The sequence below is a fragment of the Callospermophilus lateralis genome, chromosome 9 (assembly GCF_048772815.1).
Source record: "Callospermophilus lateralis isolate mCalLat2 chromosome 9, mCalLat2.hap1, whole genome shotgun sequence".
In the NCBI taxonomy this organism is placed as follows: domain Eukaryota; kingdom Metazoa; phylum Chordata; class Mammalia; order Rodentia; family Sciuridae; genus Callospermophilus; species Callospermophilus lateralis.
Window position 1 is genome coordinate 60,695,676 of NC_135313.1, and position 20,142 is coordinate 60,715,817.

The window sequence follows — 20,142 nt, forward strand, 5'->3', positions numbered from 1 at the left end:
AGGGTTGGATATGGCTCAGTCCTGGGTCCAATCCCCAGCACAGCATATAAAATAAACAAAAAAGTTAAAGTTAATTTTAAAAAATGTATATAAAAGACATTAAAAGTTAATAAATTCATTTTACATCACTGATAATCTCTAATTCACATCAGACTAAGAACTTTAATAGATAACAAAATCTAAATATTTAACTAAAATGTATTAATCAAGATTGTAGTGGGCTGGGGTTATAGCTCAGTAGTAGAGCTCTTACCTATCATGTGTTAGGCACTGGGTTAAATTCTCAGCATCACATATAAATGCATAAAATAAAGGTCCATTGACACCCAAAAAAATATTTTTAAAAAGAGCCAGGTATGATGGCGCACACTTGCAATCCCAGTGGCTCAGGAGGCTGAGACAGGAGGATAGAGAGTTCAAAGCCAGCCTCAGCAAAAGTGAGGTGCCAAACAACTCAGTGAGACCCTGTCTCTAAATAAAATACAAAATAGGGCTGGGATGTGGCTCAGTGTTTGAGTGCCTCTAAGTTCAATTCCCAGCACCCAAAAAATCTTTAATGAATACCCATAATTTGAATGTTTCTTTTCTCTTTTTAATACTAACATGATACGTATACCCACACATTTTACCAGTAATATGGAAATGAGCAATGTGACCCTATCATAAATTATTATATAAACTATATGAAGGGGAATAAAAATTACAATATATAGACTTCTACCAGAAAGAAAAAAAAATACAATGCTTTTATCATCTAAAAATATAAATTAAATTCAAACATTTCCAGGGCATCTTAATTCTGCTCTATCCTAATATGATTACAAATAAAGTGAATTTAACCCCATAAAATGGACTACTTCTTCATTTGCAAAAGGTCAAATAAGTTTGATCAAAAACATTTTGACACCAAACCATGACTACTACAAGGTATCTATAGTAATATCATTTATTCTAGTGTTTTTATTCAGTCTCTGTATTTAGTCATCTCTTTTTAAATGGTAAACAAAAACAATAATGTATAAAAAATTCACCACATTATTCATGTAAAACTTTGTGAACTAGGAACTTATAAAGAGTACTAGCAAGGAATAGTTTGAAACATACCTGGTTCATTATAGCCGTCTCTTAAATACTGAATAAGACAAAAAATAAATCTTGGAAGAACAAATTCAGACATCATCAATAAGTCTTTGGGAACACAGGGAATATTTGAACTTGATTTAATCTGATGCCTTTTGCAAAACCTGTAATGAAAAAAAAAAGAAAAAAATTAACAGTGATATCCAACTGGTCAACAATATACTACTTCCATTCCCAATATTCATAAACAAAATCCTGGCCAATAAAGTCAATATGGTCCTTCGTCATGATTTTTAAGGCACCAAGTTAAAAGAATAAGTTGCTCCCTTTTCTTTTTGCAGTGCTAAGGATCAAACCCAGAGCCTCATGCATGCTAGGCAAGCATTCTACAACTGAGCCTCACCACTGGTCCCAAAAGAATATAGCTCTAATTGGTCTTTAAAAAAAAAAAAAAAAAAAATGGCACTCAGGGATATTTTTCCTAAGACAAGACCATACTAGTTAAGTTCCAATTAAAATTCAAAAAGAAAATCTCATCACAGAATTTATATTTTGAACTGCAATTTATTACTTTCAAGTACTGTTCCTTCTTTCCTTTATAACCTATAAAAATACAATGATCATTCCAAAGAATTTACATTTTCAATTCATATACCAATTACTTCTAACTTACTGTATTAATGAATAGATAAAAATTAAACATATATATTTATATCTTTTAAGTTAAGACAGACATTTCACTGTATGCCTTGTGACTTTAACACACCTCTCTCACCACTAGATAGATCTTCCAAACAAAAACTAAACAAAGAAACCACAGAACTCAATAATACAATCAATAATTTAGACTTAAAAGACATATACAGAATATCTCTTTTTTTTAATATTTATTTTTTAGTTTTCGGCAGACACAACATCTTTGTTTGTATGTGGTGCTGAGGATCGAACCCGGGCCGCACACATGCCAGGCAAGCACACTACTGCTTAAGCCACATCCCCAGCCCCTTGAGCTACACCCCCAGCCCCCAGAATATCTCATCCATCAACAAGCAAATACACTTTTTTCTCAGCAACACATAGATCCTTCTATAAAATAGACCACGTGTTATGCCACAAACCAAGTCTTAGCCAATACAAATATAAAGAATAGAAATACTACCCTGCATTCTATCAGACCATAATGAAATTAAACTAGAACTCAATGATAAAATAAAAAATAGAAGCTACTCGAATACCTGAAGACTAGACAATAACTACTGAATGAAGCATGGATAACAGAAGACATCAGGGAGGAGATAAAAAAAATTCTTAGAGGTAAATGAGAACTCTAATACAACATATCAAAATCTCTGGGACACTATGAAGACTGTGTTAAGAGGAAAGTTCATTGCACTGAGCTCATTCATTAAAAGAATAAAAAATCTACAAATAAATGACCTCACATTACATCTCAAAGCCCTATAAAAAGAAGAATAATCAACACCAAAAGTAGAAGACAGAAATAATTAAAATCAGGGCTTCAATTAATGAAATTGAAACAAAAGAAACAATTCAAAAAACTGACAAAACAAAAAGGTGGTACTTTTAAAAAATAAATAAAATTAATAAACCTTTAGCCACCCTAACAAAAAGGAGAGAGAAAATTCCAATTACTAAAATTTGTGATAAAAAGGAAATATCATGGCAGACACTGTTGAAATACAGAAGATAAAATCAGAAACTATTTTGAAACTTTACACTCAGGTAAAATAGAAAATCCTGAAGACAATGACAAATTTCTAGAGGCATATGATCTGCTCAAACTCAATCAGGAGGACATACACAATTTAAACAGATCAATTTCAGGGCTGGGGATGTGGCTCAAGTGGTAGCGCACTCGCCTGGCATACATGCAGCCCGGGTTCGATCCTCAGCACCACATACAAACAAAGATGTTGTGTCCGCCGAAAACTAAAAAATAAATATTAAAAAATTCTCTCTCTCTCTCTCTCTCTCTCTCTCTCTCTCTCTCGCTCTCTCTCTCTCGCTCTTTCTCTCTTTAAAAAACTAAATAAATAAAAATTTAAAAAATAAACAGATCAATTTCAAGCAACGGAATAGAAGACCCCATCAAAAGCATACCAATCAAGAAAAGCCCAGGACCAGATGGATTCTCAGCCAAGTTCTACAAGATCTGCAAAGAGGAATTAATACCAATATTCTTCTAGATATTCCATAAAATAGAAAAGGACAGAAACCTATCAAACTCATTCCAAGAGGTTAAACCCTGATTCTAAAACCAGGCAAAGACACATCAAAGAAAGAAAACTTCAGATGGATATCACTGATGAACACAGACACAAAATTCTCAATAATCTTCTGGCAAATCACATAAAAAAATATTAAAAAGATAGTACACCACAATCAAGTAGGATTCACCCCAGGGATACAAGGTTGGTTCAACATATGGAAATCAATTCATCCAACCAAAAGACTTAAAGACAAGAATCATAGGTTATCTCAATAGATGCTAAGAAAGCACTTGACAAAATACAGCACCTGTTCATGTTCAAAACACTAGAAAAGGGCTAGGGATGTGGCTCAAGCGGTAGCGCACCCGGATGGCATGCGTGCGGCCCGGGTTCGATCCTCAGCACCACATACAAAGATGTTGTGTCCGCCGATAACTAAAAAATAAATACTAAAAAAAGAATTCTCCCCCCCCCTCTCTCTCTCTGTCTAGATTCTTTAAAAAAAAAAAACACTAGAAAAACTAGGGATAGTAGGAACATAACTCAACATTGTAAAAAGCTATCTATGCTAAGCCCAAGGCCAACATCAATCAATGGAGAAAAATTGAAAACATTCCCTCTAAAATCTAGAACAAGTCAGGGATATTCTCTTTCACCACTTCTATTCCATATAGTCCTTAAAACTCTAGCTAGAGCAATCAGACAGGTGAAAGAAATTAAAGGAATACACATAGGAAAAGAAGAACTATCGGGGTTGGGGATGTGGCTCAAGCGGTAGCACGCTCGCCTGGCATGTGTGCAGCCCGGGTTCAATCCTCAGCACCACATACAAGCAAAGATGTGTCCGCCGAAAACTAAAAAATAAATATTTAAAAAAAAAAAAAAGAAGAAGAAGAACTATCACTATTTGCTGATAACATGATTCTATATTTATTTTTTTTAATTTTTTAAGAGAGAGAATTTTTTTAAATTTATTTTTTAGTTTCAGTGGACACAACATCTTTATTTTATTTGTATGTGGTGCTGAGGATCAAACCCAGTGCCCCGCACATGCCAGGCAATTGTGCTATCGCTTGAGCCACATCCCCAGTCCCGATTCTATATTTAGAAGATCCAAAAAAGTCCACCAGAAAACTTCTAGAAGTAATAAATGAATTCAGCAAAGTAGCAGTATATAAAATCAATATCCATAAATCAAATGCATTTCTATACATAAGCGAAGAATACAATGTAAGAAAAATTAGGAAAACCACCCCATTCACAACGGCCTAAAAAAATAAAATACTTGAGAATCAATCTAACAAAAGAGGTAAAAGACAATGAAAATTACAGAACACTAAAGAAAGAAATCAAGAGACCGGAGGAGTAAAGACGCCAGGCGCCCAGTCAGACCGGAGGAGGAAGCCCGGCCCCGCCCCAAGTGCTAGTCCAGAGGAAGCCCATCAACCCTTAAAACCCATCAAAGGGGGAGTGGCTACCAGCACGGTTCTGCGGCTGATCCAGCATATGTGAAACCAAGAACTGTGCATGAACAACTGAATTACCAAAGTAATATAATATAGAGGAATTGCATATACCCCACCCTCCCCCCATTTTTTGTTTCTTTATTTCTATCTTACTTTCCTTTTCCTTCTCTTATTTCTCTTTTCTTCTTTGTTATTTTTTTCTTTTCTTTTTTTCATTCGTATTCTCTCAATTCCACTTTCAATCTCCTAACTTTTGCTATCTATACATAAGGTAACTATCTAAATAGATAGGAGGTTGAGTCTATACATTCTTCCAGTCTAGTGGTTAGAGTTCTCCAAAGATGCTAAGTTAGTTTAACCTCATACCCTCACTCCTTTCCCTCTAAGTATAACATCCTTCGTCTGAAATTAAGTTTTCTATATGCCACCAGATATGATACGCCTTTTATGAAACTAATGAATATATTCTTAAGTAATAATTAAAACCAATATCTATAGTCTTAGAATCTAACTATAAATGTATTAATAATGAACACTTGTGCTTAGATAATGTACTGTTGATATTGGGAACTGTTAACATTGTCTTTCTCTGCAAAAGAGGGATTTTGGAGTTATACAAGAACAATACTAATATATAAGGGGAAAAACATAAGCACAACAGTTTCACAAAGCTAGAAAGAATCATGAGCAGTATGAAAAGACAAGGAAAGAAAGGACCACAAACAATACAGGTCAATTCAACATTAGGTGAGGTAATATCTGCAGCTGATGGAATGTCAGACAAAGAGTTCAGGATATACATGCTTCAGATGATCTGGAGTCTCAAGGAAGACATTATACAGCAAATTCAGACAATGAAAAATCACTTTGACAATGAATTACATAAACAAATCCAAGAAGCAAAAGATCAACTCTATAGGGAGATAGAGGATATAAAAAACAAACAAACAGAAATCCTGGAAATGCAGGAAACAATAAACCAAATTAAAAACTCAAAAGAGAGTATTACCAGCAGAGTAGAACACTTAGAAGATAGAACTTCAAACAACGAAGACAAAGTTTTTCAACTTGAAGAGAACATAGACAGCTCAGCGAGAATGTTAAGAAATCATGAGCAGAACATCCAAGAATTATGAGATAACATCAAGAAACCAAACCTAAGAGTTATTGGGATACAAGAGGGTACAGAGGTCCAAACTAAGGGAATGAGCAATCTATTCAATGAAATAATACTAGAACACTTCCCAGACGTGAAGAATGAAAAAGAAATCCAAATACTAGAAGCCTACAGGACACCAAAAGTACAAAATCATAAGAGATCCACACCAAGACACATAATAATGAAGATGCCCAACATACAGAATAAGGAGAGAATCTTAAAAGCCACAAGAGAGAGGAAGCAGATTACATTTAGGGGTAAACCAATCAGGATAACTGCTGATCTTTCAACACAGACTCTGAAAGCTAGAAGATCCTGGAACAACATATTTCAAACGCTGAAAGAAAAAGGGTTCCAACCAAGAATCATGTATCCAGCGAAATTAAGCTTCAGGATTGAAGGTGAAATAAAAATCTTCCATGATAAACAAAAGTTAAAAGAATTTGCAGCTAGAAAACCAGCTCTTCAAAACATCCTTAGCAACACATTACAGGAAGTGGAAATGGAAAATAACAATGAAAACCAACAGCTGGAGGTAGTACAGTAAAGGAAAAACTAAGCATAGAGGAAAAACAAATCATGTTAAGTAACATACATAACGAAATATGGATGGAAATACAAACCATATCTCAATAGTAACCCTAAATGTTAATGGCTTAAATGCACCAATCAAAAGACATAGGCTAGTAGAATGGATTAAAAAAAAAGACCCAACAATATGCTGCCTACAGGAGACTCATCTGATAGGAAAAGACATACACAGACTGAAGGTGAAAGGTTGGGAAACATCATATCACTCATACGAACCCCGGAAGCAAGCAGGGGTGTCCATACTTGTATCAAATAAAATAGACTTCAAGCCGAAGTTAATTAAAAGGGATAAACAAGGACACTACATACTGCTCAAGGGAACCATACACCAACAAGACTTGACGATCATTAATATATATGCCCCAAACAATGGTGCAGCTATGTTCATCAAACAAACTCTTCTCAAGTTCAAGAGTCTAATAGACCACAACACAATAATCATGGGAGATTTTAACACACCTCTCTCACCACTGGACAGATCTTCCAAACAAAAGTTGAATAAAGAAACCATAGAGCTCAATAATACAATTAATAATTTAGACTTAATTGATATATACAGAATATACCACCCAACATCAAGCGGAAACACTTTCTTCTCAGCAGCACATGGATCCTTCTCAAAAACAGACCATATATTATGTCACAGGGCAAATCTTAGCAATTACAAAGGAGTTGAGATACTACCATGCATTTTATCTGATCATAATGGAATGAAATTGGAAATCAATAATAAAAAGAGAAAGGAAAAATCCTACATCACATGGAGATTAAATAATATGCTACTGAATGAACAAAGGGTTACAGAAGACATCAAAGAGGAAATTAAAAAATTCTTAGAGGTAAACGAAAACTCAGACACAACATATCGAAATCTTTGGGACACTATGAAAGCAGTACTAAGAGGAAAATTCATTTCATGGAGTTCATTCCTTAAAAGAAGGAAAAGCCAACAAATAAATGACCTCATACTACACCTCGAAGCCTTAGAAGAACAAATCAGCAGCAAATACAGTAGAAGGCAAGAAATAATTAAAATTAGAGCCGAAATCAATGAAATCGAAAAAAAAGAAACAATAGAAAAAATTGACAAAACTAAAAGTTGGATCTTTGAAAAAATAAATTAGATTGATAGACCACTAGCCACGCTAACAAAGAGAAGAAGAGAGAGAACCCAAATTACTAGCTTACGGGATGAAAAAGGCAACATCACAACAGACAATTCAGAAATACAGAAGATAATTAGAAATTATTTTGAAACCCTATACTCTAATAAAATAGAAGATAGTGAAGGCATCGATAAATTCCTTGAGACATATGAACTACCCAGATTGAGTCAGGAAGATATAAAGAACCTAAACAGACCAATATCAAGTGAGGAAATAGAAGAAGGCATCAAAAGACTACCAACCAAGAAAAGCCCAGGACCGGATGGATATACAGCATTTACAAAACCTTTAAAGAGGAACTAATACCAATACTCCATAATCTATTTCAGGAGATAGAAAAAGAGGGAGAACTTCCAACTTCATTCTATGAGGCCAATATCACCCTGATTCCCAAACCAGATAAGGACACCTCAAAGAAAGAAAACTACAGACCAATATCCCTAATGAATTTAGATGCAAAAATCCTCAATAAAATTCTGGCAAATCGTATACAAAAACATATCAAAAAGATCGTGCACCATGACCAAGTAGGATTCATCCCTGGGATGCAAGGCTGATTCAATATACGGAAATCAATAAACGTTATTCACCACATCAATAGACTTAAAGATAAGAACCATATGATCATCTCGATAGACGCAGAAAAAGCATTCGACAAAGTACAGCATCCCTTTATGTTCAAAACATTAGAAAAACTAGGGATAACAGGAACTTACCTCAAAATTGTAAAAGCTATATATGCAAAGCCTCAGGCTAGCATCATTCTAAATGGAAAAAAACTGAAGGCATTCCCTCTAAAATCTGGAACAAGACAGGGATGCCCTCTCTTACCACTTCTATTCAATATAGTTCTCGAAATACTGGCCACAGCAATTAGACAGACAAAAGAAATTAAAGGCATTAAGATAGGAAAAGAAGAACTTAAATTATCACTATTTGCGGATGATATGATCCTATACCTAGAAGACACAAAAGGGTCTACAAAGAAACTACTAGAGCTAATAAATGAATTCAGCAAAGTGGCAGGATTTAAAATCAACACGCATAAATCAAAGGCATTCCTGTATATCAGCGACAAATCTTCTGAACTGGAAATGAGGACAACCACTCCATTCACAATATCCACAAAAAAAATAAAATACTTGGGAATTAACCTAACAAAAGAGGTGAAAGATTTATATAATGAAAACTACAGAACCCTAAAGAGAGAAATAGAAGAAGATATTAGAAGATGGAAAAAAATACCCTGTTCATGGATAGGCAGAACTAACATCATCAAAATGGCGATATTACCAAAAGTTCTCTATAGGTTCAATGCAATGCCAATCAAAATCCCAACGGCATTTCTTGTAGAAATAGATAAAGCAATCATGAAATTCATATGGAAAAATAAAAGACCCAGAATAGCAAAAGCAATTCTAAGCAGGAAGTGTGAATCAGGAGGTGTAGCGATACCAGATTTCAAACTGTACTACAAAGCAATAGTAACAAAAACAGCATGGTACTGGTACCAAAACCGGCGGGTGGACCAATGGTATAGAATAGAGGACACAGAAACCAATCCACAAAATTACAACTATCTTATATTCGATAAAGGGGCTAAAAGCATGCAATGGAGGAAGGATAGCATCTTCAACAAATGGTGCTGGGAAAACTGGAAATCCATATGCAACAAAATGAAACTGAATCCCCTCCACTCGCCATGCACAAAAGTTAACTCAAAATGGAACAAGGAGCTTGATATCAAATCAGAGACTATGCGTCTGATAGAAGAAAAGGTTGGCTCCGATCTACATATTGTGGGGTCGGGCTCCAAATTCCTTAATAGGACACCCATAGCACAAGAGTTAGTAACAAGAATCAACAAATGGGACTTACTTAAACTAAAAAGTTTTTTCTTAGCAGGAGAAACAGTAAGAGAGGTAAACAGGGAGCCTACATCATGGGAACAAATTTTTACTCCTCACACTCCAGATAGAGCCCTAATATCCAGAGTATACAAAGAACTCAAAAAATTAAACAATAAGAAAACAAATAACCCAATCAACAAATGGGCCAAAGACCTGAACAGACACTTCTCAGAGGAGGACATACAATCAATCAACAAGTACATGAAAAAATGCTCACCATCTCTAGCAGTCAGAGAAATGCAAATCAAAACCACCCTAAGATACCATCTCACTCCAGTAAGATTGGCAGCCATTATGAAGTCAAACAACAACAAGTGCTGGCGAGGATGTGGGGAAAAGGGTACTCTGGTACATTGCTGGTGGGACTGCAAATTGGTGCGGCCAATTTGGAAAGCAGTATAGAGATTCCTGGGAAAGCTGGGAATGGAACCACCATTTGACCCAGCTATTGCCCTTCTCGGACTATGCCCTGAAGACCTCAAAAGAGCGTACTACAGGGATACTGCCACATCGATGTTCATAGCAGCACAATTCACAATAGCTAGACTGTGGAACCAACCCCGATGCCCCTCAATAGATGAATGGATAAAAAAAATGTGGCATTTATACACAATGGAGTACTACGCAGCACTAAGAAATGACAAAATCATGGAATTTGCAGGGAAATGAATGGCATTAGAGCAGATTATGCTAAGTGAAGCTAGCCAATCCCTAAAAAACAAATGCCAAATGTCTTCTTTGATATAATGAGAGCAACTAAGAACAGAGCAGGGAGGAAGAGCAGGAAGAAAGGATTAACATTAAACAGAGTCATGAGGTGGGAGGGAAAGGGAGAGAAAAGGGAAATTCCATGGAAATGGAAGGAGACCCTCATTGTTATACCAAATTACATATAAGAGGTTGTGAGGGGAATGGGAAAAAAACAAGGAGAGAAATGAATTACAGTAGATGGGGTAGAGAGAGAAGATGGGGGGGAGGGGAGGGGGGATAGTAGAAGATAGGAAAGGTAGCAGAATACAACAGTTACTATTATGGCATTATGTAAAAATGTGGATGTGTAACCAATGTGATTCTGCAATCTTTGTAATGTTTTGAATAACCAATTAAAAAAAAAAAAGAAAGAAAGAAATCGAAGAAGACCTCAGAAGATGGAAAGATCTCTCATGCTCTGGGATAGAAAGAATTAATATAGTCAAAATGGCCATACTACCAAAACTGTTATACAGATTTAATGCAATTCCTATAAAAATCCCAATAACATTCTTCATAGAACTAGAAAAAGCAATCATGAAATTCTTTTAGAAAAATAAGAGATCCAGAATAGCCAAGGCAGTCATTAGCAAGAATAGTAAAGCAGGAGGCATCATAATACCGGACCTTAAGTTACAATACAGAGCAACAGTAACAAAAATGTCAAGGTATTTGCACCAAAATAGACATGTAGACCAATGGTACAGAATAGAAGACATGGATACAAACCCACATAAATACAGTTATCTCATACTAGACAAAGGCACCAAAAACATACAGTGGAAAACATCCTATTCAACAAATGGTGTTGAGAAAACTGAAAATCCATATGCAGCAGAATGAAACTGAACCTCTATCTCTCACCCTGCACAAAAATCAACTTAAAATGGGTCAAAGACACTAGAACATAGACCCTGCAACTAATAGAAAAAAGAGTATGCCCAAATCTTCATTATGTAGTAATAAGACTCCTAAAGTGCAAAAAGTAAAATCAAGAATCAATAAATGAGATGGATGCAAACAAAAAGCTTCTTCTCAGCAAAGGAAACAATCAGTAACATGATGAGAGAGCCTATAGAATGGGAAAAAAATCTTTACTATACACACCTCAGGCAGAGCACTAATCTCCAGGATATATAAAGAACTCAAAAAACTTAACAACATGGGCTGGAATTGTGGCTCAGAGGTAGAGCGCTCACTAGCAGATATGACGCCCTGGGTTCAATCCTCAGCACCACATAAAATAAATAAATTAATTAAAGGTATTGTGTCCAAATAGAACTAAAAAATAAACATGACAAAAAAAAAAAAAAACAATCAATAAACAGGCCAGGAGTTGAACAGACACTTTATAGAAGAAGAAATACAATTGATCAAAAACATATGAAAAAATGTTCATCATCTCTAGTAATTACCGAAATACAAATCAAAACTAAAATTTCATTTCTCTCCAGTCAGAATGGCAATTGAATACAAGCAATAATAAGTGTGGGTAAGGATGTGGAAGAAAAGGTGTACTTATACATTGTCGATGGGACTAAATTGGTACAACCACTCTGGAAATCAATATCGAGATTTCTCAGAAAACTGGGAATGGATCCACCATTTGACCCAGCTATCGCACTCCTCAGTTTATACCAAAGGACTTAAAATCAGCATACTACAGTGACACAGCCACATCAATATTTATAGCAGCTTTATTTACAATAGCTAAACTATGGAAACAACCTAGATGCCCTTCAATGGATAAATGGATAAAGAAAATATACACAATAGAATATTACTCAGCCTTAAAGAAGAATGAAATTGTGGGATTTGCAGGTAAATGGATGGAACTAGAGACTATCATGTTAAGTGAAATAAATTAATCCCAACAAACCAAAAGCTGAATGTTTTCTCTGAGAAGTGATCCATATTGGGGTGAAGGGATTTGTGTACAGGAGAGTGAGGGGAAGGGTGGGTTTGTGGGGATGGGAAGGACGATAGAATGAGACAGACATTATTTTCCTATATACACCTATGATTACAATAATGGAGTGACTCTGAACCATGTACAGCCAATTAAATGGGAAGCTGTGCTCCATTTGTGTACTATATGTCAAAATGCATTCTACTGTAAAATAAATAAATAAATAAAACTTTTTAAACTGTATGCCTTCCTTCTAATCCTGTTCATACTCATTTTAAAGTACAACTGGTACACTTGAGCAAAAATGATGTAAACTATTCTATAATCACAATCCAAATAATTACAAATCCATTACTTTGTTAACATACACAAAATTACCACATTAAATATGTAAAATGCCTAGAAATACACTTAATAAGAAGTGTACACAAAGTATCTTAGCTAAAAATCAATGAAGATTTGAATAGAGAAAAATTACACTCCTACATAGAAAAACTGATTTTATTTTGGTTTGGTTTGTTTTTTTTCTTACAACAATATAATTTGGCCAACACCATTCCCCTGTTTTTCTCCTTTCCCTTCCCTCCTCCCTCCCCCAGACCCTTTTATCTACTCTGCTGATCTCCTTTCCATTTTCAAAGACTACCCTACACCTGAAAAACTGATTGTATTTTAAAAAGAGAAAAAAAGGCAGTTCCTCAAACATAATGCCATTGGATTTAAATTAATCATATCCTAATTCTAAAGTTAAAAAGCAAATGTGTCAAAAATAATAGCAACACTGGGAAAATGATCAATAATAATAATTTTTTTTATATTTTTTAAATTGTAAATTAACACAATACCTTTATTTATTTATTTTTATGTGTTGCTGAGGATCAAACCCAGTGCCTCACATGTGCTAGGCAAGCACTCTACCACTGAGCCACAACTCCAGCTCAATGATAATGAATTTGACCTTAAAACACAGTACAAAACTATTTTAATTAAAACTTCCTGGTAATTTAATAACATAGTATATAGACCACAATGGAGCCCTAAATATGTAAATTTGTAAATTTAACATATGCATCTCAATTCAATATAGTAAGTATAAGATTTTAATAAACTGCTTAAGGAAAAATTCACTTTTAAACACAGGAAGTAAATCTGATTACTATGTTACACCATATACAAAATATACTTCAAATACATTAAAAATCAAATGTGGGCACTGGAGGTGTGACTTAGTGGTAAAGTGCTTGCCTAGCATGTTCAAGGCTCTGGTCAATCCCCAGCACCCCAACCCCCACTCACACAAAAATCAAATGTAAAGAAAGGAATCTGGAAGAAAATTAACTATTCTCCTACATTACCTCAGAGAAAGCATATCTAAGTAAGACTTGAAACTAAAGCTATAAAAGAACCAAAATTGTCTATATAAATCAAAAGCTTCTATGTAACAATAAGAAACAGGAAAACATACTTATCTAAAATGGACAAAAGATTATTATTTATGATACAAACCTCTCAAAAATGAATAGGAGGGCTGGGGATATAGTCCAATTGGCAGGGTGCTTGCCTCATATGCATAAGGCCCTGGGTTCAATCCCCAGCACCACACACACACAAACACACACACAAAAAAAATGAACACAAAAGCAATTCAATAGAAAAAAATCACACAATGACATGAACAATTCAGAAAATAAATTCTGATTAGCCAATAAGCATATGAAAAGATGTTCCAGTTCTCTAATAAAGGCAATTCATTTTATTATTAAAACAAAGTGAATAACTAGAAAAAAATATCTTGTGGTATCTGCTGAAATAACTGACTCTTTTTTTATTATTTTTTAGTTGTAGATAGACACAATATTTTATTTATTTTTCTTATGTGGTGCTAAGGATGGAACCCAGTCATGCATGCAATGCAAGCGCTCTACCACTGAGCTACTACCCCAGCCCGAAATAACTGACTCTTGATGGGATATTTTCCACTTAGAGATCAAATTATTATCTCTTTATCAATCTTACTATCACCAAAAGTGAAAAATCAGACACTGTGATACACGTGAAGCACACAGCACCATTTATGACGTAAATACTCTTCTCAAACAAGGTGAGTTTGAATAACACCCAGTCTCTAGAGCCAACTTCCACTTACAAGACATATGGGAGATAAAGGAGAAAATTAAATGATACCACAAAAAAAAGAAAAAGAAAAAAAGAACAAATACAAATAGAGAATGTGAGACATTACACATAGGATAACTGACTCAGTTTCTGCAACCTGTCAATGGCAGAGGACTAGAGTAGAAAGGCTACTCCAGGTTAAAAAGAGTCTTGAGAGATCCAATAATGGCATGCAACACATGAATCAATTCTAACAAATCAACTCTAAAAAGCATTTTTTAGACAGTCAGGGACATCTGACTATGAACAGGGCACTAGTTCATTACACTTGGTTTTATTAGGTATTATGGTGGCACCGTGATTATATAAGAAAATGTTCATAGATTTTTAATGACATTAAGGAATTATTTTGTGCAAGAGTGACAATAGGGTAGCACTGTGATTGTCACTGAAAGGGAAGTCCTTGTCTTTTAAATTATAGAAAAAGGGAGAGAAATGTTTACAAATGAAGTACTATAATATATTCAACTTGTTTCAAAATATCTGGTGACATAAGGGGAAGTAGGTAAGAGTAAACCAACACCAGCTATGAATTACTAACTGTTGAAATGTTTCATTGTCTCATGCTCCTTAAACAGAATGTGAGCCAATATTAAGATCAATAAAGTACTCCTTTCTGATTTTTAGGGGCATCATTTTAAAAGCGTGTAGTTTAAAATTGGCTTTAAGTCTAAAATGGTGAATATTATAAAGACCATACTAGATAGGCAGATTGTGTTTACTGCTTCTAAATATGTTTGAAATCGTCTGAACTAAAAAACTAATTTTCTTTGAAATGATATAACATGAATTGGGGGATTTGCTTTACAACTCTCTATTGAACCAAGCATGATGGCACACACCTGTAATCCCAGCTGCTCTGGAGGCTGAGGCCAGATGATCCCAAGTTCAAATCCAACCTCAGCAACTTAGGGAGACCCTAAGCAATTTAGTGAGACCATGTTTCTAAATACAATATAAAAAAGGCCTAAGGATGTGGCTCAGTGGTTAAGTGCTGCTGGGTTCAATTCCTGGTACCATAAGTAAATTAATAAACACTTTATTGAAAGGGAAAAAGGATGTGCCCACCTGTAATGACTTGGGAGGCTGAGGCAGGACAATATAAGTTTGAAGCCAGCCGAGGATGAAGCTCAGTGGTAAAGCACTGAGTTCAACTCTCAAGAACACCAAAAAAGAGGAGGAAGAGGAAGAGAACAAGGAGGAAGACAACGAGGAAGAGGAGGAAAGGGAAGGAAGGAAGGAAAAGAGGGTAATTGAAGCAAATGAGGCAAAAATCTAGATAAATGTTGAGCCTGGATGATGAATATGTAAAGGTTCAATATCATGTCTGTTTAAAATCTTTCACAGCATAAGAATATCTTTCATCGTGCAGGTTAATAAAGAATTACCTAATTCTTGACTGGAAAACATCTTCAGAAATTTTTGTTATAATATACATGGGAATATGAATAGGTCCTTCTTTTAGTACTGTAATAGACATTTTTTTTTTTAAAGAGAGACAGAGAGAGAAAGAGAGAGTTTTAATATTTATTTTTTAGTTATTGGCGGATATTACAACTTTGTTTGTATGTGGTGCTGAGGATCAAACCTGGGCAACACGCATGCCAGGCGAGCACGCTACCGCTTGAGCCACATCCCCAGCCCTGTAATAGACATTTGACAATGTCTATTTAAAAATTTTTTGGTCATGTATAACTAGAAAAAAATAAAAAATGTTTTTAAAAAATTGGGAGGTACTGAGGATTGAACCCAGAGACACTTTACCAGTGAGCTATACTACCTATCCAGCCCTTTTTATCTTAATACAGGGTCTCACTAAATTGCTTGGGGCCTTGCTAAATTGCTGAAACTGACCTTGAACTTGGGATCCACCTATCTCAGCCTCTCAAGTTGCTGGGATTATAGGTGTGCGCCACCTGGCCAAATTTTTAAATATTTATAACGTTAACTACCTATTTCTATGTATAGAAATTTATTTTAGTGAAATACTTCTAAATTTGCAAAAATATACTTACAAAAAATATGTTCATTATACTAGTCTACAATACACAAAAGTCAGAAACAACTCCTGAGCTCATTGATAAAAGAAAAATTAACCAAACTATAGTAGATCCATAAATACTTTGCATTTGTTAAAAATAATGAGGTAGATCAACAAGCACTGAAGTATCCAAAATAAATTGAGAAGAGTTATAAAGTAGTATATACATTATAATATCTTTTATAAAGAAACTTTTGAAGAAAGAAGGGCAAAGAAAAATGTTAGTGGATGTAAAATTAAAAATATTTTGAAAATGTGTGTGGGATTTGGTGGAAATTAACTGGGATATGGCTCACTTTTTACATTAATTCTACGAGTAATGTTTCAGTTTTATGTAACAAAGCACATGTATAATTTTTAATCAAAAAGGAAAAATTTAAACCAAAGCAAACAAGTTGTGCTATACATGTGGCTTTAGTTCCACAGTTCAAAGTATAAATTCCTAACACTTTTTTTTTTGTTGTTCACAGACCACTTTAAGAATCTAATGAAGGGGCTGCGGCCAGGGCTGATTGGTAGAGCACTTGCCCAGCAAACTTCAAGGCCCTGGGTTCAATCCCCAGGACCACAAAAAAAAGGGGGGAAGAGGGAAGAAGAAGAGAATCAAAAGAAGATTATAATTCCTTCTCAAGGAAAAAGATATACATACATGGAAAATACAATATTCAAAGTATTCACACTCCACTGAAGTCTATCCACCCTTAAGGTGGAGCTTCAAATTGTTAGGTCAGTAGATACAGACTCCCACAGTCTTCAAGCCAGATAAAGGAGCAGGGCCTAAGCAGCCTCCACAGTTGTCCCAGGTTGATCCAAACATCATTTTCTACATCCACCATATTACAAAAAAGTTTAGAAAACATTACACTTGAAGGTCCAAATGATGTAAAGGGAATTTAAGAATTTCTTCTACCTGGAAAACATAATATCTAAATAAAAGAAAGGGAACTTTTTAAATGCTACCATTTCTATAAAAGTCCTTAAAGATAAAGTAGAACTTGAACTGTAAGATAGATTAGTGAGTCAGTGGTGATCTAAGATAATTTTGACAATGGAAAGAGCCTTATAAGCATAAATGTGAAGGACAAAAAATGGAAGGAAGGAAAGTCAGAATAGAAGAATGGGGAAACATAGTAAGCACAAAAAAACAAAAAAATACAATGAAAGATTTGACAGTTGAAAAACAGGAAAGTAAACAGAAAAGACGAGAAGACACAGAATGCTTACTTGTACATTTTCTGCACAGGAAAGAAGTCAATTCAAGGGCTGGGGATATGGCTCAAGCGGTAGCACACTCGCCTGGCATGTGCGGGGCACTGGGTTCGATCCTCAACACCACATAAAAATAAAATAAAGATATTTTTAAAAAAAGAAGTCAATTCAAAAGAGCTACTGGGTAAAGAATAAGAAATAATTTGAGCAGTGTTAAGTAGCATTGAGGAATCAGTTTCAACCTTGAAAAAAGTTGAAGGAACAGCAGTATAGTCTAAGTAATTTAGGAATGAGGTTTACAGCAGTGTATCAAAAGGCTGAAGACTGGGACTGGGGTTGTGGCTCAGTGGTAGAGCGCTTGACTAGCATGTGTGAGGCACTGGGTTCGATCATCAGCACCACATAAAAATAAAATAAAGATATGTGTCCCACCTACAACTAAAAAATAAATACTTTTTTAAAGGCTGCAGACTGAAAAAATTAGTAGCCAAAAGAATAAAGACAAAGCTCTGAGTACTAGTTTAAGTTAAGTAGGTACTATGGTTTTAATAAATGTCCTCAAAGGCCCAAAGGCTTGGTTCTCAACCCATGACATTATTGGGAGATGATAGAAGCTTTAAGGGTAAGAGCTTTAGTGGAAAGTATTCCAGTTATTGGGGCTGTGCCCTTGAAGAGATATCTGGATCCCAGCCCCTTCCTCTTCCTCTTTCATATTCCAACTATGAAGTCAACAGTTCTGCCATGTGCTACAGCCATGATATCCTGACTCACCACAGGTCCCAAAGCAACAGTCAACCAGTCATACACTGAAAGCTCCAAAATTGTGAGCCAAAAGTTAATCTTTTCTCTTTATAAGCTGATCATCTGAGGTATTTGTTACAATAAAGGAAAGCTGACACAGTAGGATTGTCCAACAAGGATATAATATACCAGGGATTGTCAAAAAAAAAACTGGGTTTTGTATTTCAAGCTGAGCACACAGTGGACACTTAAAGCATCCTATATGGCAGGTGCTTAATAAAGGCTTGATGAAATAAAAAATTAATCTAATAGTAAAACATCAGAAATTATTTTAAGGGCATACAATTAAAGAATAACCTGGGACCATGTAATAATCCCTGCTGTTCATATGTTTTTGAAAAGCTACTCTATGTCTAGTACTAGGGTCCTAGGAATACAGGGGCCTTACTCTCATGGAGCCAGCATTCTACTACAAAAGGGGAATGGAAGATGGAGAAAGAAACAAGTAAATAAATACGAAAATACCTGATAGTAATAAATCCTATGAAAACAATTTGACAGCACAATGTACAGAAAATGTCCATTAGGCTCCTTTATAATCACTTTGTCACGGAAAGCCCTTCTGAAGAGGTGATAACTTCAGTTACAAGTCAAATAACATGAAGGAAACCAGACACAGTGGTGCACACCTGTAATTCCAGCAGCTCTGGAGGCTGAGAGAGGAGGATTTTGAGTTCAAAGCCCTCCTTAGCAAAAGCAAGGTGCTAAGCAACTTAGTGAGACCCTGTCTCTAAATCAAATACAAAATAGGGCTGGGGATGTGGCCCCTGAGTTCAATGCTTGGTATCAAAAATAAAAAATAAAAATAAATATGAAGGAATTATGATGCTAGGCATGCAAAGTTCTATAGGTAGACAATACAGAGGGAATTGACTTTGTGTATTCAAGTTATAAATATTTAACTAAGAAAAAAATTATTCAATTTATAGCACCTAAATTGATCCTGAAATTCATGTCACTATCATCACCCAATGATTAAAGCCAGCACCAACAAGCCAAATGAGCTAATCAAAAGACTAAAATCAGTTTAGAAACCTGACAAATGGGGCTGGGGAGAGAGCTCAGTTATTAGAGTGCTTGCCTTTCATGCACAAGGCCCTGAGTTTGATCCCCAGCACCAAAAAGAAAAAAAAAAAACCTGACAAAAGCCAGCATAGTAGTGCAAACCTGTAATCCCAGCAACTCAGGAGGGTGAGGCACTAGTTCAAAGCCAGCCTTGAAAATTTAGTAAGACCCTATCTCAAATCAAATAAAAAGGACTGGAGATGTAGCTCAGTGGTAGAGCATGCCTAGATTCAATGATCCCCAATACAAAAAAAAAAAAAAAGCCTGACAAAGGAAACTGTATATGAATAGGTATTGCAGACCTCTCTCAAAAAAACAAGAGGAGATCTTTCTACACAACCAATATGACTCCCAATTTAAAAAAATGTGATAGGGGGCTGGGGTTGTGGCTCAGTGGTAGAGCACTCGCCTCACACCTGAGAGACCCTGGGTTTGATCCTCAGCACCACATAAAAATAAACAAAATAAAAATATTGTGTCCATGTATAACTAAAAAAAAATGTGATAGGAAGTGGTGTGGTAACATTAGTAGTTCAGAGGTCACATATACTTTCTTCAAGGACACTTAACAGTTTTGCAAGATTAAGAA

General features: G+C 35.3%; 1 protein-coding gene across 6 annotated transcripts in view; it reads right to left on the reverse strand.

The window, feature by feature from the left end:
* The window catches only part of Ubr3 (ubiquitin protein ligase E3 component n-recognin 3), a 237,067-nt gene that overhangs the window by 194,845 nt on the left and 22,080 nt on the right, over positions 1–20,142 (reverse strand). For all 6 annotated transcript variants that reach the window (XM_076865444.2, XM_076865439.2, XM_076865443.2 and 3 more), the window contains exon 2: positions 1,105–1,244. In XM_076865444.2, coding sequence (XP_076721559.2) covers positions 1,105–1,244 — 140 coding nt within the window. The remainder of the gene's footprint in view (positions 1–1,104; positions 1,245–20,142) is intronic.